We start from the raw sequence: 19510 nt of genomic DNA on the forward strand, positions 1-19510 counted from the left end.
TGAGCACTTCTAGCTACACAATTAAAACTGGAAGGATCAACAGAAAACTAAAGGAACATAGTATTTAATTTTCAGCTGGATGAGAAGGATCCTTCTCTGGAAGGCAGGAGTTCAGAGCATCTAAGCCTTTACAGGGACCCATTCAGAGTTGAAATTAGTTTCAAATGTACATGCTAAGAACTTCTGGGAAGCTTTCTAGCATTTATCTTCTTAAAGCTGGGATTCAACATCCCACATGCCATGCCTCTGTTGGCACTTCTACCACTAGCCTAGCAACACAGGGATTTCTGAACAATCTTCTCACAGGATATGAACATAATTTCTTCTGCATTTGATCCAGTCAGAAAACAATCTACATGACTGTCCTTGTAACTCCTAAAAGCAAAATTGCTTGTGCATGAAAATAAACGAGTGACACCAACCACAAGAAAAAAATGGCAGGAAGGGATTAGCCCCTTGGATATCAAACTAAATACTGACATGATTACAGATTAGGCATGATTAAGGACCTTGCTAAATTGATACCTTAGTGAACTGCAGTCATTTGCATCATTGAATAAAGGTTGTTCTAGAAAAGAGACTTAGGTATGGCATCTTCTAGTACTGTCACACCAATCTCTTAAGCTTCTTGCCCTCATGGTGCAATCCATGACTTTAAATGTCTGACTTCTCTAGACACTGCAGAGGGAGAGTCACACTTGACCACTGACAGAACACTGAAGAATGGAGACGATAGCTACCTAAAGGAATGATGGAGAATGGCTATGTTTTATACCTGATCACTCTTGAGATATCAGGTGCCTCCCTGAACCAGACATCTAAAATGAAGTAAGAGTTCATCTGGGTATAGCTGAGTACATCTGGAGACATAAGACTTTTTTTTTTAGCTTGCTAGAAGAGAGGAGGAGTCCTAATCACTGAATTAGAGAATCATGATCCTTATAGTTCTTTCTCTCTGGCCCCATAAACCATGTACTCTCTGCTGTATGACATACTAGTTCTCCCCAGACAGTTGCAGAAGGTCCAAGCCCAGTCCTCCCTACAGCCTCTTGGTCAGGGCCTCCTTCTGTGAAACAAAAGATTCAGGATCTAATTGCTGTAGGCTAAAGAAACCAGTGAATCCACTCAGGTATCAAGCTTTCGGATGGGGTGGCAGCACCATTTCCACGTGTTTTTGAAGAAAATTTGGTCAGACTTAGGATGCCTGATTTGCAAATCCAGACTGGGATAAGCTATTGGAACACTCGGCTCTGCCAAGAAGGCAGATGTTCTGGGTATGAACAATACAACATGAAAGTACTCAGGAAATTTCCCTTGGGTCCTATTGAATTTCACATGCTCACTACCACAGGAAGGTTTTGCAAAGAGCACTTTTAAGCGATCTTAGAAATTATTAGGTGCAATCTTCAGCATATTTCTTCTATATTCATCCCTTGTTATGCACCATTGTAGTTTTGTGGCTCTAGGCTGAAGCAAAAAAGAGCACAGCAACAGCAATTGCTTGTCATTAATATCTCTCAGTTTTGCTGTTTATTTGGTCATTTCCCTCCCTTTCACCCCACTTCTCTGGTGAACAAGATTAGTTGTTCCTCAGCATTGTGACCACACACAGTATTAATCCAATTGGCCTGGAATGAAATGACCATGAGACTGCAAAATCTGAGATGTCCTTCTCAGTTCAGTGATGACTCACTGACAATAAAATGGATGTTCAAGAGCTTTCTTCTCGCAGGGATTGTAACTCATTGTGGAATTTTCAGTTAAAACTCAGTTCAGACTTATGAGAAACTAAGGTTGCTTCAAAGCCTCTTTTGAACTTTTAATGGAGAAATGTCATCGAGTGACTTGCCGTAAAGAGTAAAGAAGTTTATCTTGTCTGACATACTGAAACCATGAAGGTGAAAAGTTTGGTTCTGATTATGAATTGCATTGTTCTGAACCCATTTCCTATAGCTTACGTTGAAACATTTAATGAGTCCTTGCATTACCAGTTACAAACATAAATATGGCTAAAGTAATAGATAGGTGTGGAGGCAGAAGATTCCTCTGCAGTGCTTTCGGACTACTATTTCCATTCTAAATAACGGACTGTAACAACCTTCCTACATAAGGGTATCTAATTCCTTCATCAAAAATCAGAACATCTACCAGTTATTTAAGATTGCAAAGCCAAGCCCTATTCATACTGAAATCAATACAAAACTATTTATGAATTTAATGGAAGCAGTATATGGCTCTCAAAACTAGTTAGTATTGTGCTTTTCAGATATTATCTATGACTGATAGGCAAACCACTACATTAAAACTTCAGCTTTTATTTATCTAAGTGTCTCCTCTTTATTTTGTCTTGAAACATCTTTCAAAACTGTCTCAATTCTTTAAGAAGCTTGATTATAGCTAGAAGCATGTAACTTCTGAACTAATACTTTCTTAACTCCTGTGTATGCGATTTCTTTCTTTTTCTTCCACCTCCTCACACAACACTGTTTTCCTGAGGTCTTGCTGTCCTCTAGTGGCGAACGGCTATGACATGTAACATTATAGGAGCATTTAAAAGTAGATGTCCTCTCCTTCATTATGATTTTCATCATCTCTGGTCCGGGTAATTTTCAGGTCTCTCAGTAAATGGATTCTTGAAAGAAGCTGATGATCTCAGCTTGAGAGACTGTAATAAAGTTACTGACTGAAACATAGTAAGTTCAATAGCTATTTGAACTTAGAACTCTGCCCCAAGGTTGAGTTTGTTAGGCAGTTTACAATTAACCACCTGTATGTTGTATTATTTTTAGCTTGAAAAGAAAAAGCAGATGCATCAGAATCTCTCATAAACATGCCTATAAAATAAATTACCTTAAGGCTTTAGATGGGATTTTCAGCACATTTCTTCAGACTTCAATTTTACAGTCCTACATCTAAAACTTAAGTTTATGACAGAGTCTTGCTTACGAATGTAAACTTCTAACTTGTTGAGCTAATGATGACCTGTAATCAGTTTCTTAGTTACTCTGTCTCCTATACTCACCCATGACACCTCAAATTACTTGAACCCCAGTTATGCAATTTCATGTCAGGTCACAGAAAGACTGCAAGGTGTAAACCAGTCATAATGATGGATATAGCTCCAGCCATGCTGGGTCATATGAAAAAGGGAAGAAGACCTCTACCTCCCCACCATCTAGCAGACATTCCCTTGGCTGCACACAGGTCCAGAACCCTACACACCAGTCATGGTGGCTGGTGAATCATGGTACTGCTGCCACTTAGCGTGAAGGTCTCAGAGGAGGACAGAAGCAGATGCCTTTCATGCTGATGAACAAAATGGAGGTGCTGCAACAGGGCAGAGATAACAAAGTAATTCTCATGCTCAGAGCTAAGATCTGGCAGATTCAGGCTTTTATGGAACAACTAGAGTACCAGATTCAAAACAGATCATCTCAACTGAAAAATTCCCCTGACTTCATTGTGTTTTACATCAGGCCTCATGTTATATAAAAGAAAGAAGGTGAATAACAGGATCAGTCATTTGGCTTATTCAGGCTTGCACTTCCTGCACAGGGTGGAGTACTAGGGAAGAACAGCCCAATAGTAAGCAACCTTTTAGAGCAAGGTCTTCATCGTCACTACAAAGAGAGAAGTAGAAACATATATAATCCAGGGCAAAACTAATCTTTAAAAAATTACCATACTACATCTTTTTACTGCATGTCCTCAGTAGAACTCTCTTAATCATGTTCCATCACTCACAGATATTTTTGAATAATGAATGGGATCATAAAAAATTATCAACTTGATTCAGTGCAGGCACAAACAATTTAATAGTGATTTATGAAGGGCTTCTAACACACTTTGCTTATGCCTGTGGTATATAGCTTTAAAAGCCACTCCCGCATCTGACTTAACAAAAAGGATGTTGTGTAGAAGTTTGGTCAGCTGCCTTTCATTTAAAGCATCTTCAGCTTTCAGGTCATTATCAACATTCATTCTAATCATAGCAACTCTTATTTTTAATGGGTAGTCAATCTGTGGCAACCTATCATCAAATCTTTCTCAGCTTCCTCTTATCTTGCCATATCCTGACCTTGTACACTAAATTTTACAGGAATGCATAGGTAATAACATATAAAATATATTATTTTATAAAATGAACATCTGCTAACTTGGAGCTGAACCTAATAACACATGTAAAAAACCAACCTTCTTTCAGAGGGCCAGTTCCTGCAGCTGTACTTTTCTCTACGGGACAGATCCTTAGATCCATAGATTTTGTTTGTTAACAGTCTCCTAAAATGAAATAAAGACAAGAGTAAGAAACTTCAACAATAAACCATGTAGTAATATAGTGGATATATCAAAGACAAAAGCAATACCCCTAAAGATGACACATAAACGTTTTTAAACTGTAGCCCAGTAGATTTTAAGCAACAACAAATAAAGCATTTACAATGTTTGCACAAAATTGTCTATGCCATAAAGCACGAAAGTCCACGGGCTTCTAAGTAACACACACAACAAAAAACCCCATAGTCTCAGTAGGAGGAGAACATTGGCAGAGTAGTTGTTCCATTGCGGATCGGGAGTATAGATTGCATACTGACCCCGAAGGGGTAGGTAGAAGAGTAAATTTGTCAGAGGACCAGCCAATATACTGTATTGCTCATTACATGGATTCCGGGATGGAGAGCAGTCTGGTTCTGTTACAGCTGAAGTCATGAAGGAGCTTTACAAACTACAGGTCCTCATCTGACAAATGTATCTGCACTGCGTCTGGCTGAGGTAGAGCTAATTTTCTTCACAGCAGCCTGTATGGTGCTGTGTTTTAGATGTGTGACTAAAACAGTGTTGACAACACACCAACGTTTTAGCTATTGCAGAGCAGTGCTTGCACACTGTCGGGGCCCTCTGCTTCTCATTATGCCCGCCAGTGAGTAGGCTGGGGGTGTGAAAAAGTTTGGGAGAGGATACAGCCAGGACAGCTGACCCGAACTGGCCAAAGGCATATTCCATGCCATATAATGTGATGCTCAGCAATAAAATGTGGGGGTAAGTCTTTCCAAAGTAGTTGTTCCCCAGAGACTGGCTGGGCATCGGTCTGCTGGGAGGAGGTAGTGATTGACTGCCTCTGCAACACTTGGTTTTTTTTTTTTTCTTTTCTCTCTTCTCTCTTTCCTTCACTAATTGAATCGTCTTTATCTTGACCCACAAGTTTTTCTCGCTTTTGCTCTTCCCGTTCTCTTCCCCATCCCACTGGGCTGGGGTAGTGAGTGAGCAACTGGTGGGTGCTAAGTCACTGGCCTGGGTTAAGCCACCACATCTCACACATGGATTGTCTTAATAACCTTTCTAAATTAGGTAAATAATGTCAATGATAAACATGAAGCTGTTCAAGTATCCCAAATGTCTTCACTGACTGGTGAACTGACCGGGAACTTTATGGCACAATTCCCCCAGCATCAATGTCCTCAAAGGACTAAGGATTGGGCTGCTCTAATTGAAGCTTAAAAAAAGTAACGTAGCATGACGAAGCAATTTTTAAAGAACTTGGTATTATATTTTCTCCAGGGATTGATTTTCTGGGTCAATTCATTTTTGAAAGTTAAGACAGCTCATCCTCAGGTATTCTGAGACACTGTTTCCAACATCTATGCAATGAACAGTTGGATTTCTTTCTGAATTGTCCTAATCGGTGATTTAAAGCAATCTTTGATAGTTTACAAATTAGATGTTGAAGCAAGCTATTCTAATCTCTAAACATTAGGAAAACCAATCCATGAAGCAACAGGGAAGCAGTATAATTTTTCTGTTTAGAAAGGGTTGTGTTAATATGGTCTCTACTATCCATAAAAATTCTGTAATGCACCCAGAGGCAGCATTAGAGAAACAGCATTTACAGTTCTTCCAATCCATTTGTTAATGTCAAGTGGATTATTAGAAGGAATCCAGTAGCTCTTACAATACTACACTTTTTATTCTAGGCTTCAAGCTTGGAAATTTTGACTTTCACGAACTCAGAATATGAGAACAATTCAGCTGAAGCACCAGCATGAACGTGTTTTTAATTATTCCCAGAGCTCAAACAGCAGTGAAGTAGAGAAACAGCCTGATACCAACATGCAAATGAAGAAACCAAGAGCCTTGCTTTGTTACAGAATTACAGGCTCATTTGCTGAATCACCTAATACTGTGCAGGCTATGGTATTGTCAACATTAGGGAAAACATAGTAGCACCCTTCCCCTTCCCACAATTGTCACGTATTCTGTACCTTTTTCAGTGAAGCGAGGTTTAACTGGAATAAATCACTAACGTAACTATAAATGATATTCAGACAAGAAATTATTTTTTCCTCATGAAAACAAAGGGCTAAAGTTAGGGCAAACAGCACATATTCCCAAACCCCAGAGTTTTTACTCAGGGAAATAAAACAACACCTTTTCTCTGTTGTACACAAAAGTAATTTTCCCCTCCAAAAGATTTTGAAAGTCAGGGATGTATCACTGAAAAGACATTTCTAAGATTTTTTTTTTTTTTCTCCTGTTAAGGGGAAATGGCTACCCCTGTCATGGCTAAGAAACCTGGCACATATGTGAGGCAAAACCTGCTTTAAAGTAGCAACATTTTTGTTATTCGTGCCAACAGTAGGGCAGGTTCTGAGATTTGGGAACAAATGGATGTTCTCCTCAGCTTTGGGGATCTGCTCCTCTGAAATCCCCAAGACAGGTAAAGGAACCAGACAGGGTTTTTTGAAGAGGCAAAGAGGGAAATAGCATTATGATAATTTAAGGGGCAGATAATCTACAACTGCCTTATTCCTGAAAGGGAAGGTCTTCAAACGGAGAATTCATGACTTTCAGATGAGGCCGAGAGGCAGCACAAGGTGCAGGCACTGAACTCGGGTGTGACAAGGCACCGTTACCCAGCACTTCTTGGTGGACCCACTACCATCTCTTCTCAGGTCGTCTCCTTCGGAGTGTGCCAACTGGTCTCAAAGGTCGCAGAACACTGAGAAAGAATTCCCCCCCAAGGTCTCTACCACACGAAAGCTTGTGGCACAACCTGCACACCTCTGTTTGGCCGAGGAGAACCGGGCGTTATAAACGTGTAGACCAGCCCAGGGTGCGGCACAGCCTGCAGGCTTCGGGGCACGTGGCGGACCCTGTCGGGCCCTGCTCTCTGAGGAGAAAACGGACACCTTTTTGGCTGAGGCTGCCCGGCCAGGCGGCAGAGCCCGGCGGGGCTGAGGGCTCCCCGGCGCAGGCTGAGGTGGTGGCCAGCAGGAGCGGGAGGGTTTGCCGCACCCTGGCGTTAGCTCCCGCTTTCAAAAGCAAAAACCTAAAACCCTCTCACTTTTCCTCAGAGGAGCAGATTCCCGCCCTCCGGCCGCCGCCGCCAGGCCCCTCCCGCCTGCCGCGGCTCCGCCTTTCCCCGGCCCTCGGGGCGGCTCCAGCAGCGCTCCTCGGGAGGGGGCCGCCGTGGGACGGGACGGGGCGGGGCGGGACGGGAGAGGGAGGTGGCCCGCGCGGCGGCTTCCTCCCGCCCTCCTTTCCTCGTCCGGCCGCCGCAAGGAGCTGGCCGTAGCCGCGGGCTCGGAGGGCCCTCCGGCTCGGCCGGGCCGGGGAAGCGGGGAGGGGCGCTGGCCGGGGCGAGGCGGGGAGCAGCCGCCTCTGGGAACGCTCCGTCTCGGGCATGTCCCCGCCGTCAGGGCCCGCCGGAGGCACCGGCTCCTCCGCTCGCTGTTAAAGCCTCACCCGGCTGCGGCGTCCCCCGGCCATGGGGACGGCGTCGTCCCTGGTGAGCCCGGCGGGCGGGGTCGGGGAGGTGATCGAGGACACGTACGGCGGCGGCGAGGCCTGCGAGATCCCGGTGGAGGTGAAGCCCAAGGCCCGGCTGCTGCGCGGCTCCCTGCGGCGCGTCGGGGCCTCGCGGCCCGGCGGCCTCATCGGGGCCAGCTTCAAGTCGACGGCCTCGGTGCAGGAGCTGGAGTGCGTGGCCGAGTATGAGCGCCTGAAGAAGGAGTACGAGATCTTCCGCGTCAGCAAGAACAACGAGGTGGCCTCCATGGTGAAGAAGGAGGCCAAACTGGACAGAGAGAACAAGCGGCTGCGCGCCGAGCTGCAGGTAGCTCCCGCTGCCCTCTTGGGTGAGGGGGCTGGGCGGCGAAGCGGGCCCCTCACGCCTGAGGCTGCGAAGGACTCGTCTCGCTCCCCAGGAAGGCCATGGCAGGGAGGCGGCGGGTGCGACGGCTTGTCCTTCCCCTGGAAGGCGAGGTGCCGGGGAAGTGGCAGGTGCCCCGGGTGCCGCGCTGGTGAGGCGTCGGGGTGCGGTCAGGGCGTGCCTGCGGGGATGGGGACCGGGCGGCTGCCTCTCCCCGGGAGGGAGGGGAGGCGTAGGGTGCCAGGATGACGTTGTTGTAGTCAGACCTGAAGAGTAGTCCAAAACCTTTTGTTGGTGATTGCTTTCGCTCAGAAAAATGGTATGTTAAATGTTTTCAGGCGCTTCAGAAAACTTACCAGAAAATACTTAGAGAGAAAGAAAGTGCTTTAGAAGCTAAATACCAAGCCATGGAGAGAGCTGCTACTTTTGAACATGATCGAGACAAGGTCAAAAGGCAATTCAAGGTATGGCTTGACTTTTCCTGGGAAAATGACCAAAAAGAAGATAAATGTTGCTTGGTCACGTTCCCCCAATGAACTCTTTTCCAATAGCTTTCATGAGGTGCTCCTCTTCTTAAAAAAAAAAAAAAAAAAAAAAAAAAAAAAAAGGGGGGGGGGGGGGAGTATCATAGCTGTTGCTGCCTATTTCCTTTAAGATAATCCTACCAAAAGCTCTCTGTAAAACTATGAGGAAAAAATAGAAAATAACTTTTTAAATATTAAAAGGAGGATATGCAGTGATGCATCTTAAACTAAATTCCTGCGTTGTTTGAACACAGGAGTATATTCATATTTGAGAGTGACAAGAAGACATGGGCTGCAAACTGACACATACTGAAGGAATGTATAAACACAGAGTTCCGTTATTTCTGAATAAGTTTTATATATAGCATTGTAATGTTTAGCACTTCTAACTTACATTAAAGAAAAGTGTGTATTGGTGCATCTCTTTTGGCTGCTAAAATATGATAGCCAGTTAAAGACAAAAGTCTTTGTGCTTTTTGGGGGGGTGACTTGAAGGGCCAAGCTGATGCTTCTGCTTTTCCCTGGCTGCAGATAATGATACTTCTACCACCCAAATAGGGCAATAGGTCCTGGTTTTGCACTGTTTTCAAGATTCTTGATATCTTTAATTGTAACAGGTGCTAATGTTTGGCAGATACATAAAACCAGGATTGGTTTTGACCTTATTTAAGAAAATGAGACTTTCAGAAGATTTCATCTCTTTGAATTTAAATCTAGGTTCGTGTGTTCTTCCCCACATGATGGTAATATTTTACAAACAGAACAACTGGAGGTGCTTGATCACTTTTTATCTTGGGAAATTTAAATTTCCGCAACGATAAAAAGTAAATACAAGATTATATGTAGATGTAAAAATATACATGGAAGAATAAAAGGGAACCTTTGGAAAAAAAATATTACATGTAGTGATTTTAGAAGACAATAAACTTTAAAAATGGCAAGTAACTTTCTTCACCTTTTAGCAAACTTCCCATAATAATGCAGACTTCTAACTTTCAGAACAGTATGCTAAGGTTTAAAATGGTAAAATTTTAAAAATAGATAATTTAAAACTGTGTTTTCCTGCTCATTTATAGGCTCCTGGTGGCTTCTTGTTTACATTTTCATGCCTTTGCCTGCCAAATGAATGCTAGAAACTTATTTTTCCAATTGAAAGCAGATAACATGAATTCAGGAACTGATAGTGAATTTTAAAAGGTTTATGGTTTGTATTTCTTTTTTATTTTTTCTTCTTTCCTGCTCATAGATTTTTAGAGAAACTAAAGAAAATGAGATTCAGGACTTACTGAGGGCCAAACGAGAGCTAGAAGCAAAACTTCAGAGACTCCAGGCCCAAGGAATCCATGTGTTTGATCCCGAAGAGTCTGATTCTGATGATAATTGTACAGATGTTACGGGTGAGAATTTCATCCCCAGCATTTTGTGTTGGAACGTGACTGAATTCTCTGAATAGTAAAGCACATGACAAATATTTATGTTCTTTTGAAAAAAGTTTTATTAATCCAGGTGAAAAGTAACATAAAGCAGTTTAAAGGGTAAAAGCAGCTGACTTTACAAACTTGGTTTAGGTTGTGGGAACCCCACGTTTCTGGTCATATGAATAGATGAAGAAAACAGAGCACTGTCTAGACACAGTGACTTGAACATTTTTTGTTTTAAATGGTTCCATGAGCAATTCTGAGTTTTCTAGTCCTTTCTGAGTTTTTTGATTCTAGATCTGAAAGATCATGTTCCAAAGGATCCAAAAAGCATGCCTGAAACGAGGGAATCTTGGATAGACTTACTGTCTATGGATGATGAAGTGTGCCAGTCTCAGCTGCTGTACTTTTCAGAATAGCAGAGTTAGATATTTAACAAACATGAACTGACCAAAAGAGTCGTTTTATTGAAGAATCTTTTGAAAGGGAAGCCGTAGCAAACGGCTTATGATGACATAAAAGGCAAAACCATGTATGTGCTGTAAGAGGCATTTGATAGCATGGGGGGGATTCAGATGGGTATGTGGTCAGTCCACTGACTTTGTATCTGGTTCAAAATAGAGCAATACTTGTAGCAGACAGTTAGCACCTTAACACTCTTAATTATGGCCACCATTACTTCTTGCACCATGAAGAGTTACTGAGGAAAAACTGCATGCAAGTGCTGTTGCTTAACCTTTGTTTTGCTTATTGAGATGTATCTACTGTCACATCTTGGAAGGAGTATAAATATGCAGTCTTTAAAAGTAGAAACATTTCAAAATGCAGTGCTTTTTGCATAGTAACAATGCATTTGATGAACTTTAATGGTACAGATAGTCTTGTTTCCTTTTCTGTGTTTTTTCTGTCTTCTTTTGTGTTATATCAATTTTTAAATTTGTACTTCCCTTCTTACCTTTTTCTAAGTCTTCCTCAATTTTCTTATTTTCTCTGTGGAAGGTTTATTTAGTGTCTTGAATGTTGTACATTGATTGGCAGAAGTGTAATCCAAGCATATTATGAAGAGATACTGTGAAAGCTCTTTCACACAGCACAGAGAATATATTTCAATCCTGACGTACAGCCCCTTTAGACTTTTTCAGTGCTGGAACATTCCTGAACAAGTTGTCAGTTTTGTGATGTGCACAAATGACTGCAGCCATACTGTGAACTGATTTTCTGATTTGTAATGCAAGTCAGCATTTGAACCCAACAGATGTAAACAATCTATATAATAACAAATATTAGCAAATAACCTCATCCTTTAGCAGCATGGCTTCTCATTAACTTTGGACAAGCGCCCATTTAGAACCACAGCACACAAAGGTGTGAGCAAATCTGCTAAAGGAGAAAAAATTATGTTCAGTGACATGTGGTGGTAGGTTTCAGCTGCAGTATTTAAGACTGATAATTTACCTTGTTTAGTGACAATGAAGAGGTTTTTTTTGTTTTCCAATTCTTAGCTACTGGGGCACAATCTGAATACTGGAATGGAGGAGCTTTGGGAAGCGAGCCATCCATGGGTAGTATGATGCAACTTCAACAGTCTTTCAGAGGGCCTGAATTTGCTCATAGCTCCATAGACGTTGAGGGACCATTTGCAAATATAAACAGGGGTAAGTAATGGTGGTTTGTTTTGCTGGTATTACAGGTTTTTATGTCATTTTTCTATCCATTCTTAAGTAATTCTGTTCTTTCCTTTTCTGTCCATTCTTGGGTAATTTGACTAAAGGGTTATTTGGAATTCTTCTTTGTAAAAATAAAAGGAACTGTAGCTGTACATGCTGAATTATGTTTCATGTATTTGGTGACTACAGTACTCAAAGCAGTGATTTTGGCAAACAGCAGTGAATGGTGCTTCGTTGTGAGTAAACCAAATACCATTTTGTTGCTTGTGTTGACTAAGGAAGATAGTGATCTTTCTTTCCATATCTGCTGGCCTTCTTTTTTCCATTTGTATTCAAATTCTCTACTTTCTATGAACATTACGTTTGTATTAGAATAAACTATATCCCTAGTTTTTTCATTGGATTTGCATGGGTTTTGACTCTGCTTAGGGGGCCATTTATGGAAATCTGATTGCAAGACCAGGATGTATGCATCGTTATGTGAACCGGTGTTAGATATTTTCTTGTCAATAATTGTTGCTTTTGAACTTTGTTTCCGAAATGGCCTCTTGTAAGTTGTCTTCCAGTGCTCCGGTTTCCCTCCCTGTTGTCCTGGCCCTGGAACCCCTCCTGCAATATAGTTAACTTTGCTGGCAGTTTCTTCCTTTTTTCTTCAATCCTTCAGGCTCTGATTAAGAAGTCTGTGCCTGCAAAGTGGGAGGGGAGGATGGCTCCAGCTTCATACACTTAAGCCTTTCATCATCCTATGTGGTACTGAAAGGAGAACCTGTTCCTTTCTTGAAAGAACGACCAGCCACAACATGAAGAACCTAAGAAAGTTTTAAAATCCATTGCTTCTATAGGGAATTGACAGACAGTACTACAGAAAGCAATGGACTTCATCTCGAGAAGAAGAAGTTCTCATAATGTTTCTCTGTCATTTACTCGAATGGTCCAGTTGAAATAGATGTAGATCTGGAGGGGAAAAAAAAAAAGTTCAATTATGAGTCATTTTATTATTCCTGCATATTTTTACTTATTTTACAACTATCAGCTTGATTTTATAAATACATTTCATCAATCCTATTTAAAGGAAGTATCTTTGTAATGATAATGTATTTAACACTGTTGTTTTGCCATTATATGGCATTATCAGATGATATGGGTTCTCTAAATTTGAATTTAGGAAATTAAAATAGTTGAGTAAAACTGTTACTACTGTGTTAAGAGGTGATGACTTATCTGTTAAGCAGTGTAATCAGATGTGAAGATCTCTAGACTTCATTTTGGTTTTTTTTCATTGGCAGATGATTGGGATGCTGCTGTTGCCAGTTTATTACAGGTTACTCCTCTGTTTTCCCACTCTCTGTGGAGTAACACAGTAAGGTGTTTTATTGTTGGTACTGATGAGACTCAACCAGAAGTGGACATCTTCATTAGAGTGAGTACCTCACAAATTTATGCTAACTTATATGCTGTTTTGTTTCCACTGTGATACTTAGTCAGCAATTTGTCTAATACTTCTTGAAAGCTTTAGTAGGTGTAGGCTGATTTCAGTGAAGTCAGTGGAAGTATTGTCAAGGACTTCAGGGGAAGAAACTGCCTAGAGAAAAGAAACTGAGATTTGTCTAGTAGGTCCTTAGTGCTATGCAGATTTAGTAATAAAGCACCGTTACTCAAATTTGCTTTCAGAACTACTCACCAAAACTTCAAAGAGTCTGTGAAACAACGGGGTACTTCTTTCAAGTTGTTCATTTTTCAGCAGAAAATGAAAGGCCTCTTAAGGATGTAAGAAAATGGGAAATTGAAAAAAGCTCATTAGTCATTTTGCTCCTGCATTTAACTTTGCCAAGGTAAGTATTTTCCAGACTGGTAAAGCAAATAGAAACTGGTAATTTATGCAGAGTGCATAGCTTATTAAAATGTATGTGATGCTTTGCTCAGTACATTTCCTAAGCTACTATCTCCTAAGTGATACTCCTTCAAACTTTATGTTTGCTAGTGCAGACAGTTAAAAGAATGTACCAGCTTTGTATCATTTCTTTTTTCTTGTAGCTACAGATTCTCTTATGAAGACATCTTTCATGCTGTATTTTAACACAGAAATGTTTTGCTTTCCAAGAGCAGCTCTCTGTTGTGCATATTGCTGGAGTCTTAGGAATTTAAGATGGCTGGTGTGAATATCCTCAGTATGTTTCATTTGCTTATCTAGCCTTACACCTGGCTGTAGTATTTTGATTTTATTCTGTCACATATTATCTTCTATCTTTGGCTATTTTTCGGACTGATTTCATGGCTCTCCTGTGTTGTACCTTATGCTAGCTTTCTACAGCTTAATTTACGGAAGTCACGATGTTTTATGACAAATGGTGATGCAATGTGTTCTGTTTGTTCAGTGAGTAATTTCCTAATCTTCTCGAAGAAGAAATATGACTTACTAAATGAAAAACACCAAATTAGGGATACTTTTGGAATTGTGTTAGGACTGTTTCTGTTATGCATTTAGGAATTTTGGGTGGAATTTGGTTTTGATGTTTGGGGGAGGGAGGGGTGTCCTTTTGCTGAAGAAAAGAGAAAAAGGGGTTAGAAAAGATAATATTAAGGATCACAGAGTGGTCATTCCAAAACATCTGTAACAACCAGGACAGAATGCAAAAATCTGAAAATAATTGGTATGCATTAAGTTTCATACTAGGGGTAGATTTTGAACTCTAGGTATTTCAGATACTGTTGTGTTATTAGACCTCTTGAATTAACTAGACCTCCTGTTTCTGTAAATAAAACATCTGTCCAGAGAGAATTAAAGGCTGGTTTAGGACACTAGTAGCTAAGACTTACAACAGTGGAGTGCTTCAGGGAACAGCCAGATACCACAGAAGATGATGTTTTCTTTTCATAGAGGAATCGGACTAGAGCTGCCATACATTTATGCTCTCAGAAAGATAACATTGGCTCCTGAGGGTATATTGGCACTTCGCAGGGATACTGTTGCCAAATAACCCAGTTTTAGGTATGTGGGTCACAAGTGTTTAAGAACAAAATACGCAAGACAAAAACAAACCATAAAGGAGTGTTCCTGCCAACAGTATTCACTTAGAGAGTTTCTCTTAGAAAAACTGATGAAAATTGTAGTGCTCGTATCAAGAACATAATATTTGAGAGACCCTGCCTGCTATTGTCAGCATCCCCAAGTTGTATAGTTCCTTCTGTGGAACAGCAATAGATTGCTGGGAATGATATCCATGGATATCATTCGCATATATAAATACAAAGTGCTTTTGAATTTGGAGGTGTGTAATTCTCCTTTTCAACTACTATAAATGAAAAGACTACCCTACATCTGACAAATACTAAAGGACTTTTCCTAAAAAGGCCAAGGAATAGAACAGACCCTTCAAATAAGTGAAGGCAGAGCATGTATATAATGCTTATTAATTATGTGTGAATCCATGTTCTTTCCATGCAAAGCAATTACTTTTCACTCTGTATATTGGTATGACAGGAAGATCAACTTTAATTTACATCAGTAAATGGTTTTAATGCTTTTGGTACAAGTAGCATAAATTTCTCTCTTAGCTTTTCCTTGCTTCAGAGTTTATCTTAAATTCTCTGCTGAAATATTTGCTTGCCCTTTGTTATAAATAGATATGAATTTTGAATTAGATTTTGCAGTGAAACGCATCTTTGGAGCTTGTGTTGATTGAACTGTTTACTACAGCAGTGTAATATAGCACAAGAATGCTGATTTCCAATCTAGTTGTTTGTTGGAGGACTGTGAAGAAGCCTTCTTGAGAAATCCAGAAGAAAAACCCCGGCTGATTTACCACAGAAAGGAGGATGGCAGAGTCAGTTCAGTCTCAGTGCAACAGTTAATTGAGCAAATTTCTTACGTGAACAAAGCAAAGGTATGGCATTTTAAAGACTGTTGAATTTTAAAAGGCTTGCTTTCCTGCTATAAACAACATTGAATGCTAGTAGTCTCAGATTTTAGGAGAAACTGCATTACACTCATTGCTCTGGATGCTCATTATATGAGCAGATTGATGAAGCTGAAATTTATGAATGTCATGAAATTTTCATTAGCAGGGGAGGAAAAAAAGCCACTGCATTTTCACTGAAAAAAAATTCCTGTGGTAGAAAGATAGAATTTCTCACCTGTGATTAGCCGTTTAAATGGCAAAATTTTTTATCTAAGGTCCCTCTGTAACCACTGAAGAGAAAGAAGTGTACATCCAGAGAGATTCCTCCCATCTGAAAATAGATCAGTTGCCATTTATTTCCCTTTACAGAGGGAACTGTTGAGAACAGCTGAAACTAGATGCCCAACTTTTAAAAGCTTAGGCAAAATGAATCCTACCTAAGGAATGCAACAGAATGGAATTTAAATGTGTTCCAGAATGTTTTTGTTGGTTGCCTCATGCTTTCCCATTTACTTTTTCAGGTGATTGACCATATTGGAGGTGTGGAGGAAGGAGCATATGAAATCTATGCTTGTGTGGAAAAGATAATTAAACAGGTAGAGTACATGATGCATTTCAGCTTTTTCTGTTCCTGCACTTATTTATGACCTTAAATGATGTCAGTGTGATTACTATATGCTACTTGGATGTAATTCAGAGAATCTTTTTCTGTTTTATCATTAATATCTGGCAAACAAAGAAATCTCAAGTGGAAAATAAAACCCAAAACTGAGCAGTGCTTTTACGGACAGAAGCAGAAATAACAGGGGAAAGGGATCTATTTGTGGCCTAAATTCTCTTTTAATTTCTCTTTATCCATATCATAGGATAAGGAAAGATTGGGTAGTCCATTCTCTCCTTATCCTTCCTTGTGGTGAGTTGCTTCCACTCTGAGAAGACTAAAACCAACGTCTCGAGAGCTGTGCATTCAGAGCTAACTTGGTTTCATCTAATTGCTCATTTACTTGTGTTCTCTGCTAGCCTCAGAGGGAGCAAACATATTGATGTTCATAGAGCTGCACTCATATACAGTGGAATTGAGATGAACATGAAATGTGCCTGCACTGTTAAGAATTATAGGTGCAGTTTTCTCCATGTAATTTTCTTTTTACTTAGGATATATTGGGGTGTGAAATGACAGAACTAGAAGGCAAGGATTTGGTTAACAAGGAAGAGTCCACTGCTCCTGAAGAAGAAGTTTTTGGTGATGTATTGTGGGATGCACATGATGAACAAGAACAGATGGAAGCTTTTCAGCAGGCCTCTAATTCAACATGTGAGCTGGGATTTGAGAAAGTAAGTACATTGGACATGTACATGGATGAAGAGAAAGTCATCACTCATTTCCATCTCTTGTTAGGCAAGATTTACTTCTACAGAAGAAGCTGTGTCTGAGACCATCCTTGAGGCTATTACTACTTAGGCTAGAAGAAGCCATATGTCTTATATAGATGGCATATTTATTTTCTGGGAGAGATGGCAATTTGCGTGTTGTTGAATGACGTTGATGAAGAAGCAGTTGTTGTTCCTGCACTGGAGAAAAGCACTATAACAGTGTGCCAGAAGTAGGGTGTCCTCCTAGACTTTGGTCATCAATAGAAAAGGCTCTGAATGTCTTTGAGGAAATCTGAGCTCTGTCTTGACGCCTGGAGTTAGGTCTTTCAGAGGTGGCTAATGAAAAGATTTCATATCATCATGCAGCCATACATATGTGAGAAGAACATAGGAAACTTCAAAGTAGAGAGCTGCTGAATAGGTCAGTACTTACTCATTACTTGAAATAAAATTTTTAAAACATTTCAAATCAGGTATCGGGAACAGTTATATGTAGGGAAAGTATAATGAATGTAGGAAGGAAAAACATTGAAGTGGTCATGGAAAGTGATGTGACTGCTTATTTGGGCAATGTTCCTTGATGTTACATTATATATAACATAAGCATGCAGTTCCTTTGTTATTGTATTTAAATTGTTAGCACCCCTATTTTATTACCATAGTTTATTCTTTTACTTCACTACTCAAATACTGGCAATGGTTTTGGAGGATTGTGCCATCTTTACTACGTTCTAGAACAGTAAAATAATAGAACATTATGTGTATCTTAATGCGCCTCCAATTCTTTTTTGCAGACAAAATATTTCTCCCATGTGGATGAAGTGTGTTTTTTGTTTTTGTTTTTGTCATCCTGAACTCTGCTACAACATTCTTGGGCATTCATGTGGTGAAAGAAAGCCTTTCTTTTGCATGCTTAGTGCCTCAGAATACTATTCATGGCAGATGCCAACTTCGAAGGCTTTGTCCTGGCAACCATATCCAATGCAGTGGAGTAGCTGCAGGGGGAAAAGGGCAGCGAGGAAGCCTGAACAAACATAGTACCTGTCGTGGTTTAACCCCAGCCAGCAATTAAACACCACGCAGCCGCTCACTCACTCCCCCCCACCCAGTGGGATGGGGGAGAAAATCGGGAAAAGAAGCAAAACCCGTGGGTTGAGATAAGAACGGTTTAATAGAACAGAAAAGAAGAAGCTAATAATGATAATGATAACACTAATAAAATGACAACAGTAATAATGAAAGGATTGGAATGTACAAATGATGCGCAGTGCAATTGCTCACCACCCGCTGACCGACACCCCGCTAGTCCCCGAGCGGCGATTCCCTGCCCCCACTTCCCAGTTCCTATACTAGATGGGACGTCACATGGTATGGAATACCCTGTTGGCCAGTTTGGGTCAGGTGCCCTGGCTGTGTCCTGTGCCAACTTCTTGTGCCCCTCCAGCTTTCTCTCTGGCTGGGCATGAGAAGCTGAGAAATCCTTGACTTAGTCTAAACACTACTGAGCAACAACTGAAAACATCAGTGTTATCAACATTCTTCACATACTGAACTCAAAACATCGCACCGTACCAGCTACTAGGAAGACGGTTAACTCTATCCCAGCTGAAACCAGGACAGTACCCAATTGCTTTACTGTAGTAACACTGATTCAGTTTATTAGCACCGAAAGTTCCATTTTAAATAGTGTTTTGAAAAAAGTGTTTGTTTATTTTACAGTTTCTTTAAAAGAGATAATAAATTCTGTGGTTTGTATTTCATTACAAAATTTATTTCCATTGGTATTATATTGCGTTTCAGTAGTTACTCCCTTACATTAATAAATCTGTGCGTGCATTTTGTATCTAGATGGTTTACAATACCAAGCACTATGTTTCTCGCTTAAACAGTGGAATATTTGTAATGATTGTTTATTTTTTGTAGTATTTTGAACGTCTAAATGACCTAGTAGCAGCACCAGCACCAATTCCACCTCTGCTTGTATCAGGAGGACCAGGCTCTGGGAAATCTCTCCTTCTATCGAAATGGTAGTTTAAACTTTTTTTTTTTGCTATGAATTTTCTGAATGAAATTTAAGAAAAAAGTCTCCATTACATTTCAAACATCGTATCAGTTTAATTGGAGGTAAAATGGGAGCATTTACAAAGCGCTGAACTTATTGAAGCATCTTGGAAAGATTTGTAATAATTGAGCAGCTAATTCTATCTGGACTGCCTTTAACATCTCCCTGACTCCAGTTGCAACACCTTACAGATCTGTCTTTGCACAGCATTAATAAGTGGTTTCAGTAGCCCAATAGTGTTGCTCTTCTCTGATGCACAAGAGGGGTCCTTTTTAACTGAAATAAAGGAAGGATCAGACCTAATAGTTTATCATAGAAATGCATTTTATGGTCACTTGTAGGCTATGACAAAATTTGCTGACATAAAAATAAATTGATAGTGTCATTTTTCTTAGAAGCTTAGTGACATGTGACTGT

The 19510-nt window shown here is 40.4% G+C and overlaps 1 protein-coding gene across 2 annotated transcripts in view; it reads left to right on the plus strand.

The window, feature by feature from the left end:
• Nucleotides 1-7501: 7501 nt before the first annotated feature.
• Nucleotides 7502-19510, plus strand: part of NPHP3 (nephrocystin 3) — a 28481-nt gene continuing 16472 nt past the window's right edge. The window contains exons 1-10 of one of the 2 annotated variants that reach the window (XM_052795050.1): nt 7502-8113; nt 8488-8613; nt 9920-10070; nt 11594-11746; nt 13045-13178; nt 13430-13590; nt 15495-15642; nt 16179-16253; nt 16813-16992; nt 18955-19058. In XM_052795050.1, coding sequence (XP_052651010.1) covers nt 7766-8113; nt 8488-8613; nt 9920-10070; nt 11594-11746; nt 13045-13178; nt 13430-13590; nt 15495-15642; nt 16179-16253; nt 16813-16992; nt 18955-19058 — 1580 coding nt within the window. In that variant the 5' untranslated portion in view covers nt 7502-7765. The remainder of the gene's footprint in view (nt 8114-8487; nt 8614-9919; nt 10071-11593; nt 11747-13044; nt 13179-13429; nt 13591-15494; nt 15643-16178; nt 16254-16812; nt 16993-18954; nt 19059-19510) is intronic. The other variant, XM_052795060.1, reaches the window with a different exon arrangement.

This window comes from Harpia harpyja, chromosome 1 (assembly GCF_026419915.1).
Source record: "Harpia harpyja isolate bHarHar1 chromosome 1, bHarHar1 primary haplotype, whole genome shotgun sequence".
Taxonomy (NCBI): Eukaryota; Metazoa; Chordata; class Aves; order Accipitriformes; family Accipitridae; genus Harpia; species Harpia harpyja.